Source organism: Hypanus sabinus, chromosome X2 (assembly GCF_030144855.1).
Source record: "Hypanus sabinus isolate sHypSab1 chromosome X2, sHypSab1.hap1, whole genome shotgun sequence".
Taxonomy (NCBI): domain Eukaryota; kingdom Metazoa; phylum Chordata; class Chondrichthyes; order Myliobatiformes; family Dasyatidae; genus Hypanus; species Hypanus sabinus.
In genome coordinates, this window is record NC_082739.1 from 28,758,059 (window position 1) to 28,782,494 (window position 24,436).

At 44.0% G+C, this 24,436-nt stretch overlaps 1 protein-coding gene across 2 annotated transcripts in view; it reads right to left on the reverse strand.

Moving 5' to 3' along the window:
• The window catches only part of aplp2 (amyloid beta (A4) precursor-like protein 2), a 148,805-nt gene that overhangs the window by 84,015 nt on the left and 40,354 nt on the right, over positions 1–24,436 (reverse strand). For both annotated transcript variants that reach the window (XM_059957137.1, XM_059957138.1), the window contains exon 4: positions 2,175–2,287. In XM_059957137.1, coding sequence (XP_059813120.1) covers positions 2,175–2,287 — 113 coding nt within the window. The remainder of the gene's footprint in view (positions 1–2,174; positions 2,288–24,436) is intronic.

Below are 24,436 nucleotides of genomic sequence, written 5' to 3' on the forward strand. Positions count from 1 at the left end.
TTTTGACTTCTCCAGTGCGTTCAACACCATCCGCCCTGTTCTACTGGGTGAGAAGCTGACAGTGATGCAGGTGGATGCTTCCCTGGTGTCATGGATTATTGATTACCTGACTGGCAGACCACAGTACGTGCGCTTGCAACACTGTGTGTCAAACAAAGAGTTCAGCAGCACTGGGGCTCCAGTCTCCCTCTCTCTTCACCATCTACACCTTGGACTTCAACTACTGCACAGAGTCTTGCCATCTTCAGAAGTTTTCTGATGACTCTGCCATAGTTGGATACATCAGCAAGGGAGATGAGGCTGAGTACAGGGCTACAGTGGGAAATTTTGTCACATGGTGCGAGCAGAATCATCTGCAGCTTAATGTGAAAAAGACTAAGGAGCTGGTGGTGGACCTGAGGAGGGCTAAGGCACCGGTGACTCCTGTTTCCATCAAAGGGGTCAGTGTGGACATGGTGGAGGATTACAAATACCTGGGGATACGAACTGACAATAAACTGGACTGGTCAAAGAACACTGAGGCTGTCTACAAGAAGGGTCAGAGCCGTCTCTACTTCCTGACGAGACTGAGGTTCTTTAACATCTGCCGGACGATGCTGAGGATGTTCTACGAGTCTGTGGTGGTCAGTGCTATCATGTTTGCTGTTGTGTGCTGGGGCAGCAGGCTGAGGGTAGCAAACACTAACAGAATCAACAAACTCATTCGTAAGGCCAGTGATGTTGTGGGGGTGGAACTGGACTCTCTGACGGTGGTGTCTGAAAAGAGGATGCTGTCCAAGTTGCATGCCATCTTGGACAATGACTCCCATCCACTCCATAATGTACTGGTTAGACACAGGAGTACATTCAGCCAGAGACTCATTCCACCAAGATATAACACTGAGCGTCATAGGAAGTCATTCCTGCCTGTGGCCATCAAACTTTACAACTCCTCCCTCGGAGTGTCAAACACCCTGAGCCAATAGGCTGGTCCTGGACTTATTTCCACTTGGCATAATTAACTTATTATTTAATTATTTATGGTTTTATATTGCTATATTTCTACACTATTCTTGGTTGGTGCAGCTGTAACGAAACACAATTTCCCTCGGGATCAATAAAGTATGTCTGTCTGTCCTGTTTTCTAACCAGTCCTGGTCCAAATTACATTTGCTGAAACATTAACTGTTTATCTCTCCAGAGATACTGCTCAAACTGTTGAATATTTCTAGATTTTTCTGACTCTATTTCCAGTATCTGAAGTTTTTTATATGATTTTCAATTACATTTTACACTAGTCTGTCCAAAATTATTAACTATCAGTGACTCAATTAAATTTGATTCAAATCATTGAACAACCCAATAAATGAAAACAGCAAATGGTAACAAGCTCAGGCAACACCTTTTTAAAGAGTTTTAGGTTGAAGTTCTTTCCTCAGAACATGATCAGTTTCTGATCATTAACACATTGTTGCTCTGTGTGAGATTTGTTATGACAAAAATTAACTGTCTCCCACAACTTTAAAAGCGTTGATTGCATGCAAAACACTTTAGGACATCGCGAAGTTAAGAATTTAACAATTTAAATGTGATTCTTTTTTATCCACGCCTATTAATATTAGAAAAAAAATCAGTTTCAAAATAGTTTTGTTAAACTGCAGATGCTGGAAGCTATATAAAAATAGAAAATGCTGGAGAACCAGTCAAGCAGTATCCGAGGAAAGAGTTAATGCTCTAGGTCAGGAACTATTTCCTTAGAACTGAGGCCTTTTCACAGTTCTGAAAAAATATCTTTGGGAAACTCCCCTCCCCACCACAAACACTGCTTGACCAGCTGAGTTCCTTCAGCATTTTCCACTTATGTATCTATTGCAAAACTTCAAAATAGACAATTGTTAGAAGCTAAATATGATTGCCGTCCTTTAATTCCTTCCGGAGTCCAAGGAAAGCTCCGACTTTTGACTGATGGAAACTATGACAGTAGAATACAGAATTAACCAGAAACATTAAGGAAGTTGCTGGTAGAATGCAAGAGAAACCAGATTGCTTATTGTGAAGATCTACTTAAATGGTAACTGAATAATGCCAGCACAGGGAACAAAATGATTTGACAGATATACACGTCAAAGAGCCGGACAAATGTTTGCCAGGTCTGTCTGCAGCCCTCCCATCACACTACTGCATTTAGTTCTTACCGCTTTAGCAACCGTCTGCCAGGACTGGTGACTCTGACACTCATCCATTTGTTCTTTGTGGAAGAACCGGCATTTTTCTGGAACAAGTAGCACATCGCTCACAAACTCACCTACTGAAGAAACAAAATAATTGAATCTTTATTAAAAGTTTCCAGAAGGAACGATAGAGACTAGTTTTCAAACACCCAAGAATATCACACATTGAGTAGATTTATCAAGGATTTTGAAACTCCATGATTACATGCATCCGTAATTTCAACACCTTTGGGGTGCTAATTGAAAATCTCTTTGATGAGTGACACGGACATGTTAAATTCACACAGCCTACTTCTGTGGTGTAAGATTCAATGAAATTCCAACCTCAACAATTTGGCTTCTGAAAAGAAGTTTCTGCAAAGTTTCTCGAAATCCAGATTACAAATTTAGATAAAATTTAGAGATTTTATTAAAACATATAATCAAGGATTTTGATGCTCTTTAAAATCAACTGGCTTTTGTGTGTTAAAACCCAGAACTCGCCAAATGGCGAGCAGACACGGCATAAAATGCATGGCTTGTCACAGGACCATCCTGCTTATCTTGTCCACATTAACCAAAAATTAAGGCATTTAGATTACTCTTACTTCCCTGCTATTGGTCTCTTCAAGCTACTTTTCAAACGTGCTCAGAACATATGCCTCCACATCCATTCAGGTCACAAGACCAGATCTCTAGCACTCTGTCAAATTTCTCCTCCATGTTCCCCCCCCCCCCCGCCCCCATCCCCTCCATTCCTTCTAGTAATGAAACTACACCACTCCTCACCCAATATAGTGACGTCTGTACCAAAGGGGTCTTTCCTGTTCATCTGGCAGTTAAGTAACTTAGGAACAGTTAAAATAATGACCAAAGTTTATATATGATTTTGAACAATCTTAGACCGTTCTTACATCTAAACAAAAGTTCAAAATAAAATTTATTATCTGAGTACATATATGTCACCACAACCCTGAGATTCTTTTTCTTGCAGGCATACAACAAAGCTATAGAATAGTAACTATAAACAGGATCAATGAAAGAGCAAGAGCATAGAAGACAACAAATTGTGCAAATGCAAATATAAATCAATAGAAATAAATAACGAAGGCATGAAATAACAAAATAAAAGAAACCTTAAAGTGAGTTCATTGGTTGTGGGAATACCAGAAATAGAATGAGTGTAGGTATCCTCTTTTGTTTAAGAGCCCGATAGTTGAGGGCAAGCAACTGTTCTTGAATCTGGTGGTACAAGTCCTGAGGCACTTATACCTTCGACCTGATGGCAGCAGTGAGAAAAGAGCAGGGTCTGTGTGGTGAGGATCCTTCGTGATGGATGCTGCTTTTCTACGGCTACATTTCATGGAGATGTGCTCAATGGTTGGGAGGGTTTTACCCGTGATGTAGGGCAGAATCCACTACCTTCAGTAGAATATTCCACTCAAAAGACATTGGTGTTCCCATGCCAGGCCATAACACAGCCCACCAGTATACTTTCCACCACACATCTATAGACATTTGCCAAAGTTTTTGATGTCATGCCGAATCACCGTAGCCTTCCAAGGAAGTAGAGGCGCTGTCATGCTTTCTTTGTAATTACATTTATATAATGGGTTCCCTGAGATAGTGACACTCAAATTTAAAGTTACTGACCCTCTCCACCTCTGATTCTTTGATGAGTACTGGCTCATGGATCTTTGGTTTCCCACTCTTGAAGTCTGCAATCAGTTCCTTGGTCTTGCTGACACTGAATGAGAAGTTGTTATTATGAACCACTCAGCCAAATTTTCTATCTTCCACCTATATGCTGATTCATCACCACCTCTGATACAGCCCACAACAGTGCCGTCATCAGCAAACTTGAATACGGTATTGAAGCTGTACTTAACTACAGTCATAGGTGTAAATCGAGTAGAGCAGGAGCTAAGCACACAGCCCTGTGGTGCACCTGTGTGGATGGAGATTGTGAAGTTGTTTTTGCCAATCGAAAATGACCGGGGTCTGCAAGTGAGGAAATCCAGGATCCAATTACACAGGGGGGCATTGAGACCCAGGTCTTGCAGTTTACTGATTAGTTTTGAGGGGATGACAGTGTTAAATGCCAAGCTGTAATCGATAAAGAGCATCCAGATGGCTGCACCTTTGCTGTCCACATGTTCCAGGGTAGCGTGAAGAGCCAATAAGATGGCAACTTCTGTGGACCTATTGTTCTGGAAGGCAAATTGAAGCGGATCCAAGTTGCCACTCAAACAGAAGCTGATATGTTTCAACACCAACCTCTCAAAACACTTCATCACTGTGGATGTAAGTGCCATTGGGCACAAGACAATGAAAAATGGCATTAGGCGCCAGATGGCTATGGGAGATGCAGAAACTATGACACAATGGTTAGGCCTAGGTTTGATCAATGTAGGCCCAAATTTTTACTGATGCACCAAAGAAAGCATACCTAACAAACTTCCTAATGAACAGAACTCAGATAGTCAGAATGCACAACTACTCCCCCCCACTCTCCCCATCACCCTAACACGGGTGCCACCCAGGGCTGTGTGATGAGCCCACTGCTGTGCACTCTGTTCACACGTGACTGCATGGCCAAACACCTGAGCAACTACACCATCAGGTTCATCAATTATACGACAATGGTGGGGTTTATCACCCTCAACGATGAGAAGGCCTACAGAGAAAAGGTCGAAAAGCTTGAGGTCTGGTAGCAGGTACGTAACCTTTTTCTTAATGTCAACAAGACAAAGGAGATAGGAGACTTCAGGAGAACTTGCACCACTCACGATCCCGTCCATACTTAAATCTGGATGCATAATGTCTTGGTATTGCAACTACTCTGCACGTGACTGGAAGAAACTGCAGAGTTGTGGACATGGCTCAGCACATCACGGAAACCAGCCTCGACTCTGTGCACTTGTCTGTGTTTCTTGCTGCCTCAGTAAAGCAGCCAACATAATCAAAGATCCCACCTATCTTAGACATTCTCTATTCTCTCTTCTTCCACTGGGCAGAAGAGATACAAACGTCTGAAAGCACATCACCTGGCTCAAAGACAGCTTCTACCCCACTGTTATAATGATTCCCTCATACAGTAAGATGGACTTTTGACTTCACAATCTACCTCACTTTGATCGTGCACCTTATTGTTTACCTGCATTGCATTTGGTAGCTGTTACACTTCTTTCCGCAGTCTATTATTGTTTTACCTTGTTCTACCTACCTCAAGACACTGTGTAATGATTTAATCTGTATGAACCGTATGCAGATCAAGGTTTTCACATGAGACAATAATGAAACAATGCCAATTATGTGTTATATTTCTTCCTCCATTTCACTTGCCTACTAAGTGTCTGCTGGGAAGATGACCCAACTGATGAGACTAATCCATGATCACTAGTCTTAATCCAGGTGATAAATATTGCTCTTTCATGTGCAATTTTCTTGCTCAATTATACTGTCATTCAATTCTGAGCAACCCAGTAAGTGAGTTATAGACCCAAGCCAGAGACTTGCACTGGATCAGGGCAGCATAGTGGCACAGCTTGTAGAGCTGCTGCCTCATAGCACCAAAGAACCAGGTTTAATATTGACCTGCCTGGGTGAGGTTTGTATGTGCTCCCTTGGTTTCTTCCAGGCGTTCTTGCTTTCCTCACACACCCCAAAGACATGGAAGTTGGCGACCTCTGTAATGCCCAATGTAAATTGCTTCTGTTGTGGTAGAATCTTGGGGGGGGGAGAGACCTGTTTCTGTTCTATATCTCTCACTGATTTGAAGACTAGACTCATAAAACTGTGCAGTACTGTAGGGATCCTGAGATCCTGACCTATTCTTTCAGGTAAACAAACAAGCTCCATGGCAGAATTTAAAGATTATTCCCTTGTCAAACATTTTTAATCCTCATATCACAAACGAGAAGTTATTTGTGGGAATGTAATTCAAAGCACCACTTACAACCCAACACACATACGTATGGGAAACAAGAACAGAGAACTAGCCCAAGAGCAATATCACTGTGAAGAAACACATCACTGAACTCAACTGATTGTTCCATTCACCATAAAAAAGATATGAAAGGGAAGGCTTCAAATGTATTAGGAGCAGCTCAAAATGAAATCTAACAGATTGCAAAGCAGCACCAGCAAGTGATTGGTATCAGTTTGTCAGAGCAACCAGCTGTCCTGTGACGCATGAAATGTCAGCAGTACACACACTGGAGCAAAAAAAAAGGGGAGAAGAAACATTATTACATCTTCCACCCCAATATTTCTCAGCATGTATTCCATCATTCCCATCCATCAGCTCAGTCATCCATCTCAGGGAATAAAGTAAAGAGAAAGGAGAATCAGGAAATGAAACTCATGACTTGTGAACTGAGTGTAAAAACACAAGTAGAAAGATAAAACAATGTAACCTCCTCAGCCTAATCTCAAAGTTCAAAGTACATTTATTATCAATGTATACATTATCCAGCCTTGAGATTGACTTCTTACAGGCAGCCACAAACAAGAAACCCAAAAGGACCCAATTTAAAAAAAGACCGACAAATACCCCATGAGCAGAGAGAACAAAAAACAAATCATGCTAACAATAAAAGTAAGCAAATAGCATTCAGAATGCTATAACACTAATCTTATTCTCCTGTGATTAAACTCTTAAAGAGAGTTCATGTGGAAAAAAAATGAACTTTTGATCTCTCAACCTACGTCGTTAAGGCCCTATTGCTTTATTTGTTCTGCATTGTACTGCACCTAATCATGCTACCATATTCAACATTCTGGTATTTCTTTTCCTTTTGCACTAGCAAAAGTACTTATGTTTGGAAAGATCTTTCTGGAAGGGGTTTCTGGCCTCTAGGGGTGCAGTTTTGTTTTGTATGAATATCACTTCCTGTATTTAAGCTGCTTCTTATATAATTTCCTGCGTGGGTTAACTTGGATTTCATTTTGAAGCACGATGGAAAGATGTCTATTTCCAACCACTCTTTATTTGTCCTTGAAAAAGCAGTATGTGAGTGTTAAATTTTGTTAATATTCATGTACATTTAAGTAGATTTTGAAGGAAGTATTGTTTATCTCTTGTTAAGCTACGTTGCGCCATGAGTTTATTCCTGTTTACATGGCATAGTTATGGAGAACTGATTGCGAGAATAAACTGAATAGTGTATTCAGGTGTGCGGTAATCCTATATTGACTTTAATGTGTATTTTACTTAACTTACTGCAGTTTCACAACTAAGATTTCATTAAAAACCTTCCGTCTTGAGTGACTTTTGAGAAAGCATTGAACTCACTGGATAGCTTTGTATATACATATTGTGAGGGGAGTAGAGTAAAAAGATAACTCGTCTTCAAGGGCTTCGCCCATGGACTGGAGACGCATCTGAACACTACACAACGTTGGCTTCTGACCCAAGCAACATCGATCGCAACACCTAGAGGTCAGAACAGAATGTGGTGCATTGATCTCGTCATCGCAACATTCAAATGAATCCACGATTAGCACAGCTGTAGCATGAGCTCGTGCCAAAGCTGAATCAGAAAGATTGAGAGCAGTTTGTCATGAATGTGAAGTTGAGATGTAAATGGAGAAAGCTCGTACAGACATGGAGAAAGCATGTATGGACATGGAGAGACCGAGTGTAGAGGCTATATTAAGAGCGCTCAGATAAGAGCATGAAGCTGAGGCAGTGATGTACTGAGCAGCAGCAGACTTTGGTGGTGGTGAATCTGCAACCAGAATCAGTCACAATATCCAATGCAGCTTACAAAAAATATATCGAAACACATTTTTGGCTATAAAAAAGGCAGTGCTTCAGCTCTACAAGGAAAAGTTGCCCACACCATGCAGCCAACATGCCTTTCACATTATCCATATTTTGGCAATCAAGGTCTGCAGCAGCAAAGACCCACAACACTCCATTCTGCAGTTTCATTGTAACAAAAACCTCAGTTGAGAGTTGCTACCGATACCAACCCAATTTGCATAGACATGTACAGCAAGAGCTTCCAACTATCCCAATATACACATTATGCAAACCAGTCTCCACAGTGTCCTCATTCACAAGCCGCAGGTGCATTAGATTTGTCTTGTCGAGACCTAGTCACAGCAGGACTAAAAGTGCTTGACAACCAGTCTGCCAGTTATCTGACCTGGAAGTCAAGATTTTGCAATCCTGTGGAAGGACCTAGCGTCAAATCCAGCAAAGAGCTAGACCTTCTTTGCAAGTGGCTTAAAGGGAAGCAACATACAAAAAGGTTTAGGGCAGTGCACATTAATAATCCAGTTGCAGGGTTACAAATACCGTGACAATGGCTAAACAAGTGCGAGACACTCCAAAAGCAACTGAAGGATCTCCTTCAGCAGACCCAATAGCTTTCCAAAGCTCTCATGCAAAGAATCACAGAAGCTACTAGAGCTTGCAGTTCTGTTATCAGAACTGCAAGCTGCAAAAAAACGAGGATGACCTACCAGGACTAAGTTTCTAGGATACAGCAAGAGGGATAAACCTTAAAGTGGAGAACCTAACAATAACAGTGGCTAATCAAAGATTTCAAGTAGAAAACAAAGCTTCATGCCCATTAGTCATCATTTTCATTCTTTGTGGAATTCATCTGCTGCCACACGGAAATACAAAATGATCCTAGTTTTAGGCTCACACCTTCTGGCAACAGCTCAAAGACAGCTCTCCAGCAAAAGCATGAGAAACCAGAACCCCTGCCATAGTCAACAGAACTGGAGTAGACACGAGGAAATCTGCAGATGCTGGAAATTCAAACAACAACATACACAAAATGCTGGTGGAACACAGCAGGCCAGGCAGCATCTATAAGGAGAAGCACTGTCGACGTTTCAGGCCGAGACCCTTCGTCAGGACTAACCTAACTTCGTTAGTCCTGACGAAGGGTCTCAGCCCAAAACGTCGACAGCGCTTCTCCCTACAGATGCTGCCTGGCCTGCTGTGTTCCATTAGCATTTTGTGTGTGTTGTTGTTTAAAACTGGAGTAGAAAACTCTTATCATGAACTCCTGTCCATAAGAAACCTCACCCCTTCAAGAAGTGCAGAGGTTTCAGAGAAAAAACGTTTGTAAACTAGTGACGCTTTCCAAAGAAGCACTCAATATTTTCAAATGTTCTTCAGCAGAGCACCAAGCAAAAGACCATGAAGCTAACATACATTGCACTGAGGTGCTCATCAGCCCACTGTCAGTACGTTTAGGACTAATGTCCTGGAAAACAGGTGCCCAACTCATTTCAGACCCTGTGAGAGCAGAATCTATATGAAAGAGAAGAATGTAGGTAAGCAGACCAAACGCCCTGAAATATCTCTGCTCCACCAGATTTAGGCAAGCTGTGGTCTTCTGTCAATCAGAAGATGATTATAAGCTGGCACCTTCATTTGCAGATGAGGTCTTCCTTCAAATCATGAACAAAGAGTTTAGCAAAGACAAATCAATCAGTTGGGTAGCTCCTCTTCCTTACCACTCTCCATGGTAACTATTAAATAACAGACAGCAGGCCCTTTGTCAACTCATGCCCTTCAGTTGCACATTCAGAAGGAAACCAGAAATGAAAGGTCATTATGCGGAGTTCACGGAGAGACTCCGCAGGAACAATCATGCTGACCTAACTACTCCACCGGATCCCAACAAAGAAAACTGGTATTTGCCCAACTTCAGCGTTTACCACCCCCAAGACCCACACAAATACCAATTGTCTTTGACTCAAGTGTACAACTCAAAGGCATATCAGTGAACAGCATGCTCTTGTGGGGTCCAGACCTCGGTAAGTCTGCTCGGGGACCTCATGCACTCCAGAACTGAGTCCATCGCAGTAATGACACACATTGAACCATAACTTCCCCATTTTCTGTGTCATACCCCAAACTTCCCCTTTTCTTACTATAGCTTCAGTTCTTTTATATTGTATGAAAGATGAGTAGGAGTAACACTGCCTAACTTTCCCAAAACCTTTATTCCACTCCTTCACAGCTCTTTTATATTCTTCTGTCCACCAGGGAACAGCTCTCCTTTTATTATCTCCTAACAATCTGAAAATTGATTCCTCAGCTATTGAGTTGAGTACAGAGCACAAGGTATTATTACTCAGCTTGATATCCTCCAAAACCAGGAAATCTACTTTCACATTCATCCTAATTTACTTTTTAAAATTCCATCTGGGGATACGAGATCCTTTTCTCCATACACATTTATTCCGATTGTACAGATAATCGGGAAATGATCACTCCCCATTGGTGTATCATTATACACTTCCCAGTTCCACACCTTTGCTATATCCTCAGATATCAGTGTAAGATTGAAAGCAGAAACAGTAGATTTATCCTTGTATTCCTATCATCATTCAAACACACCAAACACATCCAGAAATTCTTCCACCACTGTCCCATTCACATTTGTGTTACAACAATCCCGCATTGTACTATGAGCATTAGAACACCCACACCATATAACCTTATTTTTCCTATTTCCACCCACACAAACAGGCAAGGGTTATAAATATTTATTATCTGTACTTCACGGTTGTTTCCCCAAATTTCAACCACAATTGACTCAAAGAACCCCAATCTTCTATCCTGTGTACTATCCCACTTAGACAAAGATAGCCACTCCTCGTTCATTGCCCATTTTTTAATATCAACATAACCTTGTATCTTAAAATTTGGACAGATTTCAATCAGGTTTCATCGACATTTATAACATCAGAATTATTTGGTAAATCTTCAGAGATTACCCCCCAAAGCCACTGTCATTCAATATAATTTCTTTCTGTTACTTTCCCTCCTCATACACCTTTGAATTACAAAGCTTTCCCGCATCTCTTACTAGCTTTACAAAATACTAAGAGTGCCCTGTCTCTTAAAACTTTTGCATCCACAATATCTCCCAATTTTTTTTTTCAAATCCTTAGCCTAATTGGATTGATATCAGAAACAGGGGCACATTCAAAACCTCCATTCCTTCTTTTACTTAACTCCAGCCCAGTGAACACAACCCCTGTCCCACAACTTCTACTACAACTCTTAAAAGTTTTATGGTGGTTGGCAAAACAGCTTTAAGGCACACTAACACCACCTTCTGAACTGGAGCGTGGGTCACGATATCTAAATCCTATATATTTATATTTGTATGAAAAAGACCTGTATTCTTAAAGAACTGCACTATTTATTTAAAGCAATAATCCTGTGATCTTTTCTGCAAAATATTGTTAATGTTAAATTGCATTTTATTCCGTGATAACTTTAAAATCAACCATCCCCTCTCTTGATTATATCTTGGGACTCCTCACTAGTATACACTCGACTGTTTCTTGTTGATTACAACACTCACACCTCCCATTATTGTATTTCTTCATTAAAAACAATGTACTATTTAACCCCGTGTCCAAACCTCAATCTCAAATATTATCACCTCCTCCCTCCTGCATTCCTCGACCATCCCACTTCTAAATATCAAAGATGTCTTCCTGTTCTCCCTTCACCCCACTGTACTCTCCACATGCTTTTTGATTTCATGTTAATAATTTTTTCATTTCTCCTTTACTGTAATTTATTTGAATGCCCACTTCTACTCGTCTAGTTGCCGCCTTTGCTTACTTGCTCATTCCCACAAATACCAACATGTGCTGAAATCCACAGAAAATGCATCCAGAGTCACATCATTTTAAGTCTAAATATGGTTTGTCTTATCTCACACATAATGTCTGGTCTTGCCTCTGAATGCAAATCTTTTAGATTCCTGATTGTTGTGCCTGAACCAGACAATATTACAACTCGCATCGGTCTCACTTTCTCCACCCACTGCTGAGATTTCCCTTGTATACACTGAGAAATCATCATTTATCCTCACCTGCTTTTTCATGTTAAAACCAGGCGCTACCAATCCTACCCCTCATCTCCTACTACCATTTTTGAACCATCTGTGTATATTTGTAAATATCCATAATTATTATTATTTACCCAAGATTCAACTATATCTTGATTTAAAATCATTTCTCTATTTTTCTGCCTCCTTTTGAATAATTGAAGATCCATCTCTGGTGCATCACACAGTCATGGAGGCGGCCCAGGAAAAGGCACTGTAGCACTCACTAATTCCTGTCATTTCCGCTTTTCCTTCCATAGTCCATGAAAACTTCTGATTTTCTTTCTTTCCTTTTCCCAGCATGGATCTAAAAGCTGTTTTGTTGGATGATCTTCTCCATGCTCTTGGAGGTTTACCCAGTATGTTAACACAAGCTGTGTCCTTCTCAGTTCCAGAGGTGTCTCTCCCAACTCCACCTGCATTGCCACAACTGGTATTACCTTTACTGTCCCACTGATTAACCTTAGTGCTTGACTTCGAATTGTATCCAGTTTCTTCAGCATACTGTGTGATACTGATCCATATAGCATAGTGTGAGGGTGATACGTGTGAGAGTGAGATGTATTTCCAATCGGCTCCCCACTCCTTTCTTATTAAACACAATTAGCACTTTCTTACTTTTCATTATTTCCAAAATATGAGTTGAACATGTGAGTCTTTTATCAAACCAAATTCCTAAAAATTAAGATATCCACACTTTCTATTTCTCATAAAGTTTTGTTCTGTCCTCTTCCTGGTCATAGAGTCACAGAAAACTACAGTATAGAAACAGATCACAGAAAACTACAGTATAGAAACAGGCTCATCTAGTCCATGCCGAAACCACTTAAACTACCTACTCCCATCAATCTGTACCTGGACCACAGCGATCCATATTCCTACTATCCATGTACTATTGAAACTTCTCTTAAACATTGAAATTGAGCTCACATGCACCACTTGTGCTGGCAGCTCATTCCACACTCTCATGACCCCCTTGGTGAAAAAGTTTCCCCTCATGTTCCCCTTAAACTTTCCACCTTTCATCCTTAACCCATTTAGTACCACCCAACATCAATGGAAAAAGCCTTCTTGCATTTACCCTATCTATACCCCTCATAATTTAGTATATCAAGTCTTCTCTCAATCTTCAACATTCTAAAGAATAGTCTGAACCTACTCAGTCTTTCCTTGTAACCCAGGCCTTTCAGATCCAGCAACATCCTTGTAAATTCTCTGCACTCTTTCAAACTTATTTACATCTTTCCTGTAGATAGGTAACCAAAACTGCACACAATACTCCAAATAAGGCCTCATCATCTTTTACAACTTCAACATAACATCCCATCTTTTGTACTCAATACTTTGTTTTATGGAGGCCAATGTGCCTCTTTTTACACCCTATCTACCTGTGACGTCACTTTCAACAAATTATGGACCTGTACACCCAGATATACAGGTTCTATCACACTCCTCAGTGTCCTACCGTTCACTGAGTAAGATCTACGGTGGTTGGCCCTACCAAAGTGCAACATCTCGCACATGTCTGCATTAATTTCGAGCTGCCATTTCTCAACTGGTGCAGATCCCTCTGCAAGCCATGATAGTCTTCCTCACTGTCTACTACACCTCCAATCTTGATGTTATCTGCAAATTTGCTGATCCAGTTACATTATCATCCAGATCATTGATATAGATGAAAAACACCCAGCACAAATCCTTGCGGCACACCATTAGTTGCAGGCCTCCAGTCAGAGGCAACCATCTGCTACTAATCTCTGGTTTCTCCCACAAAGCCAATGTCTGATTCAAATTACTACCTCAATTCAATACCGAATGACGGAACATTCTTGATCAGCCTCCCATGTGAGACCTTGTCAAATGCCTTACTAAAGTCCATGTAGACAACATTCATGCCTTGCCTTCATCCACTTTCCTGGTAACTTCCTTGAAAAACTCTAAGATTGGTTAAACATCACCTACCACACATGAGGCCACACTGATAATCAGTCCATGTCTATCCAAATACGTGTATATCCAGTCCCTTAGAATACCTTCCAATAACTTTCCCATAACTGATGTCAGAGTCACCGGCCTATTTTCTGTTCAGGGCCTTTTTTAAACAGCGAAACAACATTGGCTCCAATCCTCTAGTCCCTCTCTTGTTGCTAAGGATGATTTAAGTATCTCTGCGAGGGGCCCAGCAATTTCTGCACTTGCCTCCCGTAGGGTCTGTGGGAACACCTTGTCAGGCCCTGGGGATTTTATTTACCCTGATGTGCCTCAGGGTAACATACACCACCTCCTCTGTAATCTATACAGGGTCCATGAAGTTGATGCCACTTTACCTCACTTCTATAGACTGTCCATCTCCTGAGTAAATACAGATGCAAAGAATTCATTTAAGACCTTCCCCCATCTGGTTTGGATCCATACATGAATTACCATTCTGGTCTTCCAAAGGAGCAATTTTGTCCCTTGCAAACCTGTTGCACTTTACACAACTGTAGAATCCCTTAGGGTTCTCTTTCACCTTGTCTGCTAGAGCAACTTCATGCCCTCTTTTAGCCTTCCTGATTTCTTTCTTGCATGCTCTCCTGTATTTCTTGTACTCCACAGGCACCTCATTTGTTTCTACTTACCTGCTATGCACCTCCTTTTATTCTCTTAATCAGGGCCTCAATATCTCTTGAAAACCAAGGTTTCCTACACTTAGTATCTTTACCTTTTATTCTGATAGGCACAATCAAGCTTTGTACTCTCAAAATTTCATTTTTGAAGGCCTCTCACTTTCCAAGCACACCTTTGTCAGAAAACAGCCTGTCCCAATCCACACTTGCCAGATCATTTCTGATGGTTACGGCGGCTGGCCGTCGGGATAGCCTCCTGTATGTGTGGGACAGAAGGTCGGGACGTCGGTTTTTGGTCGACACCGGTGCCGAGATCAGCGTTTTACCTCCGACGAGTTACGACACCCGCAGCAGGGCACCGGGTCCCCCCCTGAGGGCCGTGAACGGCAGCATAGTAAGGACCTATGGCACCCGTCAGGTGCAGCTACAGTTCAGCTCCAGCCAGTTCACGTGGGACTTCACACTGGCCGCCGTAGCCCAACCGCTTCTGGGTGCGGATTTTTTGCGGGCTCACAGCCTACTGGTCGACCTGCCCAGGAAGAGACTGGTACACGCCGAGACCTTTCAGACGTTCTCCCTGGGTGCAGCCCAGTTGCCAGCCCCTCACCTCGGCTCCATCACGCTGTCCGACAATGACTTCACCAGGGTCCTGGCGGATTTCCCTTCGGTTCTGGCACCGCAGTTCACAGCGGCCATGCCCCGACACGGCGTACAGCACCACATCCCGACCCAGGGACCACCCCTCCACGCCCGCGCTCGGTGGCTTCCCCCGGACAAGCTCCGACTGGCGAAGGAGGAGTTCAAGAGGATGGAGGAATTGGGGATCATCCGGCGGTCCGACAGCCCATGGGCCTCCCCCCTGCACATGGTGCCCAAAGCGACAGGAGGCTGGAAACCATGCGGCGACTACCGCAGGCTGAACGAGGCTACCACACCGGACCGCTACCCTGTGCCGCACATTCAGGACTTTGCAGCAAACCTGCACGGCGCACGGATCTTCTCCAAGGTAGACCTCGTCCGAGGGTACCATCAAATCCCAATGTATCCTGACGACATCCCCAAAACAGCTCTCATCACCCCGTTTGGCCTTTTCGAGTTCCTCCACATGCCGTTCGGCCTGAAGAACAGACGTTCCAGCGGTTAATGGACGCGGTGGGACGGGACCTGGACTTCGCGTTCATCTATTTGGACGACATCCTCATAGCCAGCAGCAGTCGTCAGGAGCATCTGTCCCACCTCCATCAACTCTGCGCCCGACTGAGTGAGTACGGTCTAACAATCAACCCTGCCAAATGCCAGTTCGGACTCGATACCGTTGACTTCCTGGGCCACAGGATTACTAAAGACGGGGCAACCCCTCTGCCCGCTAAGGTAGATGCGGTCTGCCACTTCCCCTGACCCACCACGATCAAAGGCCTTCAGGAATTCATAGGTATGGTCAATTTCTACCACCGTTTCCTCCCTTCATGCGCCCAGATCATGCGCCCAGTTTGCCCTGCTGTCCGGTCCGGGCAAGGACATTACCTGGGACGAGGAGTCCGCCGCCACTTTCGTTCAAACGAAGGAAGCTTTGGCGAACGCCACGACACTAGTACATCCCAGAATGGACGCCCCTACCGCCCTCACAGTGGACGCATCTAACACAGCAGTGGGTGGGGTGCTGGAGCAACTCATCGCAGGTCGCTGGCAACCCCTGGCGTTTTTCAGCAAACACCTGCGGCCACCCGAGCTCAAGTACAGTGCTTTCGACCGGGAGCTGTTGGCGCTCCACCTGGCAATCCGGCATTTCAGGTATTTCTTAGAAGGTAGGCTCTTCACCACGTTCACGGACCACAAACCGCTTACCTTTGCGTTTACGAAAGCGTCTGACCCCTGGTCGTCCCGCCAGCAACACCACCTGTCCTACATCTCTGAATACACAACGGATGTCCGGCACGTCTTGGGTAAGGACAATGTCATGGCGGATGCGCTCTCTTGCCCTACCGTTCATGCCCTTTCCCAAGGAGTAGACTTTGAGGCACTGGCAGAGGCACAGCAGGCAGATGAGGAGATTCCGAGTTACAGAACCGCAGTCTCTGGTTTGCAGCTCCAGGACCTCCCCATAGGCCCAGGTGAGAGGACCCTACTCTGTGACGTCGCCACCGGCCAGCCCCGTCCCGTCGTCCCGGCACATTGGCGGCGACACGTTTTCGACTCCATTCATAACTTGGCGCATCCCTCCATCCGGACAGTTGTCCGGATGGCTTCCAGCAGGTTCGTTTGGCACAGACTCCGCAAGCAGGTCAGTGAATGGGCCAAAAACGTGTATGCACTGCCAGACGGCCAAGGTGCAGTGGCACACCAAAGCCCCACCGCAGCAGTTCCACCCTGCCCACCGGCGTTTCGACCACATTCATGTGGATATCGTGGGCCCCCTGCCAGTGTCGCGAGGAGCGCGGCACCTCCTGACTATCGTGGACCAGTTCACAAGATGGCCGGAGGCGGTCCCACTCACCGACACCACCTCCGAATCTTGCGCCCAGGCACTAATCGCCACCTGGATATCTCGCTTTGGTGTGCCGGCCCACATTATCTCCGACAGAGGCGCCCAGTTCACCTCCAGCCTGTGGTCAGCTATGGCCAGGCTTTTGAGGACTCAGCTGCACCACACCACTGCCTACCACCCACAGTCGAACGGGCTAGTGGAGCGTTTCCACCGTCACCTGAAGTCGGCTCTCATGGCCCGCCTGCGAGGAGCTAACTGGGTGGACGAGCTTCCCTGGGTCCTACTCGGCATCCGCACGGCGCCCAAAGACGATCTGCACGCCTCATCGGCCGAGTTGGTCGCCCCCGGGGAGTTCATACCAGCCCCTAGGGGGCAAGTGGAAGAACCCGCAGCAGTCCTGGGCAGACTACGCGAGAAGCTCGGTAACCTGGCCCCCATACCCACTTCGTAGCATGGGCAGAACCCGACCTGCGTACCCAAAGACCTGCAGAACTGTAAGTTTGTGTTTGTACGAAGGGGCGGGCATCGGCCACCGCTACAGCGGCCCTATGAGGGGGCATTTACGGTGCTCCGGAACAACGGGTCCACGTTCGTGCTGGACGTTGGGGGGAGAGAGGAGGTTTTCCCAGGACCGACTCAAACCGGCCCATGTGGACCTGGCCCAACCGGTCGAGTTTCCGGCGCCTCGGCGCAGAGGCCGACCTCCCAAACAGGTTCCGGCCCAGACTGTGGACATTGGGGGGTGTATCGCCGGTTCTGGGGGGGTTATGTGGCGACCCATTTCCTGGCACATCCGAACCGACTCACAATTAGCCAGCGTTCCGGCTAAGGGAGATAGCCTACAGGGGTTTGCGAGCACAGAGCTTTGGAGCCTCTGCGCCACAGGGGGCAGGTTGAGGGAGGCTTAAAAGCAAGGCTGAGTATTTCGAATAAAGTTTTTCGTCAACTGCAGTTACCGACTCCGTGTCGTAATTTTAGCGCTGCATGTAGCACACCGCTACAGTTATGTAATGAACAGGATTTGATAAGCGATCTCGCAGTAAAGGAGCCAGTAGGAGGTAGTGATCACAATAGGATAAGCTTTTATCTGCAATTTGAGAAGGATAAGGGCAGCTCGGAGGTGTCAGTGTTGCAGATGAACAGGGGAAACTATGGAGCCATGGGGGAGGAGCTGGCTAAAGTTTACTGGACAGACAGCCTAGCAGAAAAGACAGTGGAACAGCAATGGCAGGTATTCTTGGGAATAATGCACAAGATGCAAAATCAGTTCATCCCCCAGAGAAGGATTGATTCAAAGGTGGGAAGGGGCCTCAGTGGTTGACAAAGGAAGTCAGAGATTGCATAGCATTAAAAAAAGGGAAGTATGACAGAGCTAAGGTGAGCGGGAGGACAGATGATTGGGAAGTTTTTAAGGAACAACAGAACTTAACTAAAAAGACAATACTGGGAGTAAAAATGAGGTACGAATGCAAGCTAGCCAGGAATATAAAGGAAGATAGCAAAAGCTTTTTTAGGTATGTGAAGAGAAGGAAGATAGTTGAGAACAATGTTGGGCCCTTGAAGAATGAATTAGGTGAAATTGTTATGGGAAACAGAGAAATGGCAGAAGAGTTTAATGAGTACTTTAGATCTGTTTTCACTAAGGAAGACACAAGCAATCTCCCAGATGTATGGATGGGCCATGTATGGATGGTAACAGAGGAAATGAAACAGATTGACATTAGGAAGGAAAAGGTGATGAGAAGACTGATGGGACTGAAGGCTGACAAATCCCCAGGTCCAGATGGTCTGCACCCTAGGGTACTAAAGGAGGTGGCCCTGGAAATTGCGGATGCATTGGTAATCATTTTCCAATGTTCCTTAGATTCAGGATCAGTTCCTGAGGATTGGAGAATGGCTAATGTTATCCCACTTTTTAAGAAAGGAGGGAGGGAGAAAACGGAGAACTATCGACCTGTCAGCCTGACATCGGTGGTGGGAAAGATGCTAGAGTCCATTATTAAGGATGAAATAGTGGCATATCTAGATAGCAGTGATAGGATTGGGCCGAGCCAGCATGGATTTACCAAGGGTAAATCATGCTCGACTAACCTGTTGGAGTTTTTCGAGGATGTAACCAGGAAGTTAGACGGGGGAGATCCAGTGGATGTAGTGTACCTCGATTTTCAGAAGGCATTTGATAAGGTCCCACATAGAAGATTGGTGGGTGAAATCAAAGCTCAGGGATTCGGGGGGAAGACATTGACATGGATAGAAAACTGGTTGGCAGATAGAAAGCAAAGGGTAGTGGTGAATGGGTGTTTCTCGGAATGGCAGGTGGTGACTAGCGGGGTGCCACAGGGCTCGGTATTGGGACCACAGCTGTTTACAATTTACGTCAACGATTTGGATGAAGGCATAGAAAATAACATCAGCAAATTTGCTGATGATACTAAGCTGGGTGGCAGTGTGACATGTGATGAGGAAGTTAGGAGAATTCAGGGTGACTTGGATAGGCTGGGTGAGTGGGCAGATACTTGGCAGATGGCGTTTAATGTGAATAAGTGTGAGGTTATCCACTTTGGGAGTAAGAACAGGAAGGCAGATTATTATCTGAACGGTGTAGAGTTAGGTAAGGGAGAAATACAAAGAGATCTAGGAGTCCTTGTTCATCAGTCACTGAAGGTGAATGAGCAAGTGCAGCAGGCAGTGAAGAAGGCTAATGGAATGTTGGCCTTTATTACAAAGGGAATTGAGTACAAGAGCAAGGAAATCCTCTTGCATTTGTACAGAGCCCTGGGGAGACCACAACTGGAGTACTGTGTACAGTTTTGGTCTCCAGGGTTAAGGAAGGACATCCTGGCTGTAGAGGAAGTGCAGCATAGATTCACGAGGTTAATTCCTGGGATGTCTGAACTGTCTTACACAGAGAAGTTAGAGAGACTGGGCTTGTACACGCTGGAATTAAGGAGATTGAGAGGGGATCTGATTGAAACATGGAAGATTATTAAGGTATTGGACAAGACAGAGGCAGGAAATATGTTCCAGATGCTGGGAGAGTCCAGTACCAGAGGGCATGGTTTGAGAATAAGGGGTTGGTCATTTAGGACAGAGTTCAGGAAAAACTTCTTCTCCCAGAGAGTTGTGGGTGTCTGGAATGCACTGCCTCGGAAGGTAGTGGAGGCCAATTCTCTGGATGCTTTCAAGAAGGAGCTAGATAGGTATCTTATGGATAGGGGAATCAAGGGATATGGGGACAAGGCAGGAACCGGGTATTGACAGGAATTGATCAGCCATGATCTCAGAAAGGCGGTGCAGGCTCGAAGGGCCCAATGGTCTACTTCTACACCTATTGTCTATTTGCATCTGAATCATTTCCTTCTTTAACTCTTCTCTTAGTACCTTCATTGCCTTGTTCCTTTGATGCAGCAGCAGCCAAATTAGTGGCACCATGACCAGCTGAGGCTCAGCAGGAAGGGTAAAGTCAGGCAGAGCAATCATGATAGGAGCCTCAATATTTACAGGGTCAAACAGGAGATTCCATGGCTGTGAAAGATTTGTCAGGATGATGTGTGGCATCATGTATGTGGATACAAGGGTCAGGGATGTCTCAGAGTGGTTGCAGAATATTTTCAAGGGGAAGGGTGAGCATCCAGGTTGTGACACATATTGGCACCAATGACATGGAGAAAGAGAAGGGGTCCTGTGCAGTGAAGAAAAATACTGAAAAACAGGACCTCAAGCTAGCATTCTCTGGATTACTCATGGTGCCACGTGTTAGGTCAGGAAAAGAAAGGTAGAACAGATAGATGTGTAACTGAAGAACTGGTGCAGAGCGCAAGGTTTCAGGTCCTTGGGTAATCAGAACCTCTTCTGGGGCAAGAGGGATTGGACAGGCTAGATGCTGGAAGACTGTTTCCGATGTTGGGGAAGTCCAGAACGAGGGGTCACAGTTTAAGGATAAATTGGAAGCCTTTTAGGACCGAGATGAGGAAAAACTTCTTCACACAGAGAGTGGTGAATCTGTGGAATTCTCTGTCACAGTAAACAGTCGAGGCTGGTTCATTGGCTATATTTAAGAGGAAGTTAGATATGGCCCTTGTGGCTAAAGGGATCAGGGGGTATGGAGAGAAAGCAGGTACAGGGTTCTGAGTTGGATGATCAGCCATGATCATACTGAATGGCAGTGCAGGCTCGAAGGGCCAAATGGCCTACTCCTGCACCTATTTTCTATGTTTCTATGTACAAGAGGGACAGGTTGCACCTGAACTGAAAGGGAACCAATATCTTGAACAGGTTTGCTAGTGCTGCATAGGAGGATTTAAACTGGTTTTGCAATGGGATGGAGAACCAGAGCACCAGGTCAAAGTGGAGGGATTAAGAGGAAGCTAGACATCATAACCAGTAAGAACAGGTAGGAGCATATATTTACAGACACAATGGGATAGATGGGTTGAAGTATGTTTATTTTAATGCTAGGAGTATGATGGCCAAGGATGATGAACTTAGAGCAGAACATGGGGCAGAACATGTTACGAGAGTACTAGGCAGGAACTGAAAGAGTAAATTGGGTGGGAATAGCTGCTTTTGGACAAGGCCACATCTAACACATGGAGGGTGTTTAGAGATCAACTGCACAGAGTACAGGACAGATATATTCCAGTCAGAAGGAGCAACAAGGATGGCAAGGTAAGGGAACCTTGAGAGGTGGTGAATTTAGTTAAGAAGATAAAGGAAGAAAATGTAAGGTTTAGGAAGCAACTATCAAATGGTATTTGGATTATACAGCAGCCAGAAAATAACTCAAAAAAGGAATAAGTGGAGCCAGGAAGGTCCATTAAAACTCATTGGCAAGTAGGATCATAGAAAATCCCAAGACATTCATACATACAATATATTAAGAGGATATCAGGGAAGAGGTTGCAATTCTCAAGTATAAATGAGAATTGTTTAGAAGTGGACAATGTGGGTGAGGACCAAAATGAGAACTTTGCATAGATGTTTGCCAAGGAGAAGGATGTGGAAGATATGGAGAACTGTATAGACTGTGCTAATTTACTAGGTATTGTGAGATAAGGAGGGAGAATTGGATTTCTTGAAGAACATAACGGTGGATAAGTGAATATATCCTGGGTTGAGAGGTAAGAGATGAGATTATTGGACCCTACCAATATCTTTGTGTCATCTCTTGCTGCAGGTTAGGTCTGGGAGAACTGGCAAGTAGCTAATGCTCCATTATTCAATGGAAATAGGGATAACCCTGTAGACTCTAAACTGGTGAGTCTCACATCAGCGGCAGGAAAGTTATTGGAGAAGATTCTTAGGGAAAGGATTTATGAGCAGTTGGAAAAGCATAACCTAATTAAGGACAGGCAGCATAACTTTGTGTGGAGCGTCAAGCCTTATAACTTGATTACAAGTTCCTCGAAGATGATTGATGAAGGTAGAAATGTGGATACTGTCCAGGTAGATTTTTTTTTAAATTAGTTTTTTTTTATATACATTTTACAGATTAAAAAACCCCAAATCACAATGAGGAACATTAATACAGTGCAAAATTAAGCATACAATGACAATATGATACAGAGAAAGAGAATTTAAAAAAAGCACCTAAATTGAAGACAAGTAAACTTAATGTCCTCCCCAAGCCCCACAACACAAAAAAAAACTCCAGACCAATCACAACACAATATAGAGAATATAAATCAGGACAATCAAACTCCCAGACTGTGAATACACTTAGCAACAGAGGTTAGTAATGCCTACTACCAGAAAAAAAAAGCTGAAAGCAAGGGACCAAAAAGGAAAAAAACCCTAGTCAAGAGGAAGGTTATGAAAGTACTCAATAAAAGGTCCCCAGACCTTATGGAACTTTAGGTTTGAATTAAGAACTGAATAATGAATTTTTTCGAGGTCCAAGCAGGCCATAATGTCATTAAGCCATTGAGCATGAGTGGGCGGGGCAACATCTCTCCATCTAAGGAGGATCAAGCGTCTAGCCAGGAGAGAGGCGAAGGATAATATTCGGCATTTGGTCGGACTCGGACGTAAATCTGTCTCGCCCCAGAAACCGAACAAAGCAATTAAGGGGTTTGGTTCTAGGTGCTGATTCAGAATATACAATAACATAGTGAAGACATCTTTCCAAAATTTCTCCAAGCTAGGACAGAACCAGTACATATGAATGAGAGAGGCCTCGCCCCTCTTGCATTTATCACAGAGCGGACTAATGTCAGGGTAGAATCGAGATAGTTTATATTTAGACATATGGGCTCTATGAACAATCTTAAACTGTAAAACGCAATGGCGAGCACAAAGAGAGGTTGAGTTAACCGATTTGAGAATCGAGTCCCAGCTCTCATCAGATAAGGAGGTATTTAAATCATGCTCCCATGCCATTTTAATTTTATCCACAGGGGCACGTCGTAAGGCTGCTAATTTATCTTGGATAATTGATATTAAACTTTTACCTAGTGGATTAATGGAAAGAAATAAGTCCATAGCATTTTTCGCAGGCATTTCAGGAAAGTTAGGAATTAAAGGAGCAATAAAGTGTCTAATTTGGAGATATCTAAAAAAATTAGCATTGGGCAGATTGAACTTAACAGAGAGCTGCTGAAAAGAAGCGAAGCGATTATCAATGAAGAGATCTTCAAAACGTCTAATGCCCTTCCTATACCAAACCTGGAATGCTGAATCATACGTGGTAGGTAAAAAAAGGTGATTATGTACGACAGGGCTGGAAACGGAAAAACCATGGAAACCATAGCATTTCCTAAACTGAGCCCATATACGCAAAGTGTGTCTAACAAGAGCATGAGCTATTAATCTGGACAGACTGCTAGGGAGTGCAGAGCCAAGAAGTGCAGAGATAGATCATTCTTTAGCTGAGCTCAGCTCCATTGCCACCCAATTAGGGTGTCCAGGTAGATTTTAAATGTTTTACAAGGTCCCTCATGGGAGCCTTAACCAGAAGATAGATACATGGGAATCCACAGGGACTTGGGCATTTCGATTTAGAACTGACTTGCCCACAGAAGAAAGGGTAGTGGTCAATGGTACTTGCTTTTGCTGGAGGTTTGTGACTAGTGTTCCACAAGGATCCATACTGGGATCTCTGTGATACATACGAATCCATTCACCTATATTTTCATCCAGGTCATTTATAAGTTTTCAGATGATGAGATTGGTGGTGTCGTGGCTCATGTAGAAGACTGGCAAAGGATAAAACAGGATCAATTGCAGATATGGGCAGAAAAATGGCAGATGGTGTTCAACCTGGCCAAATGG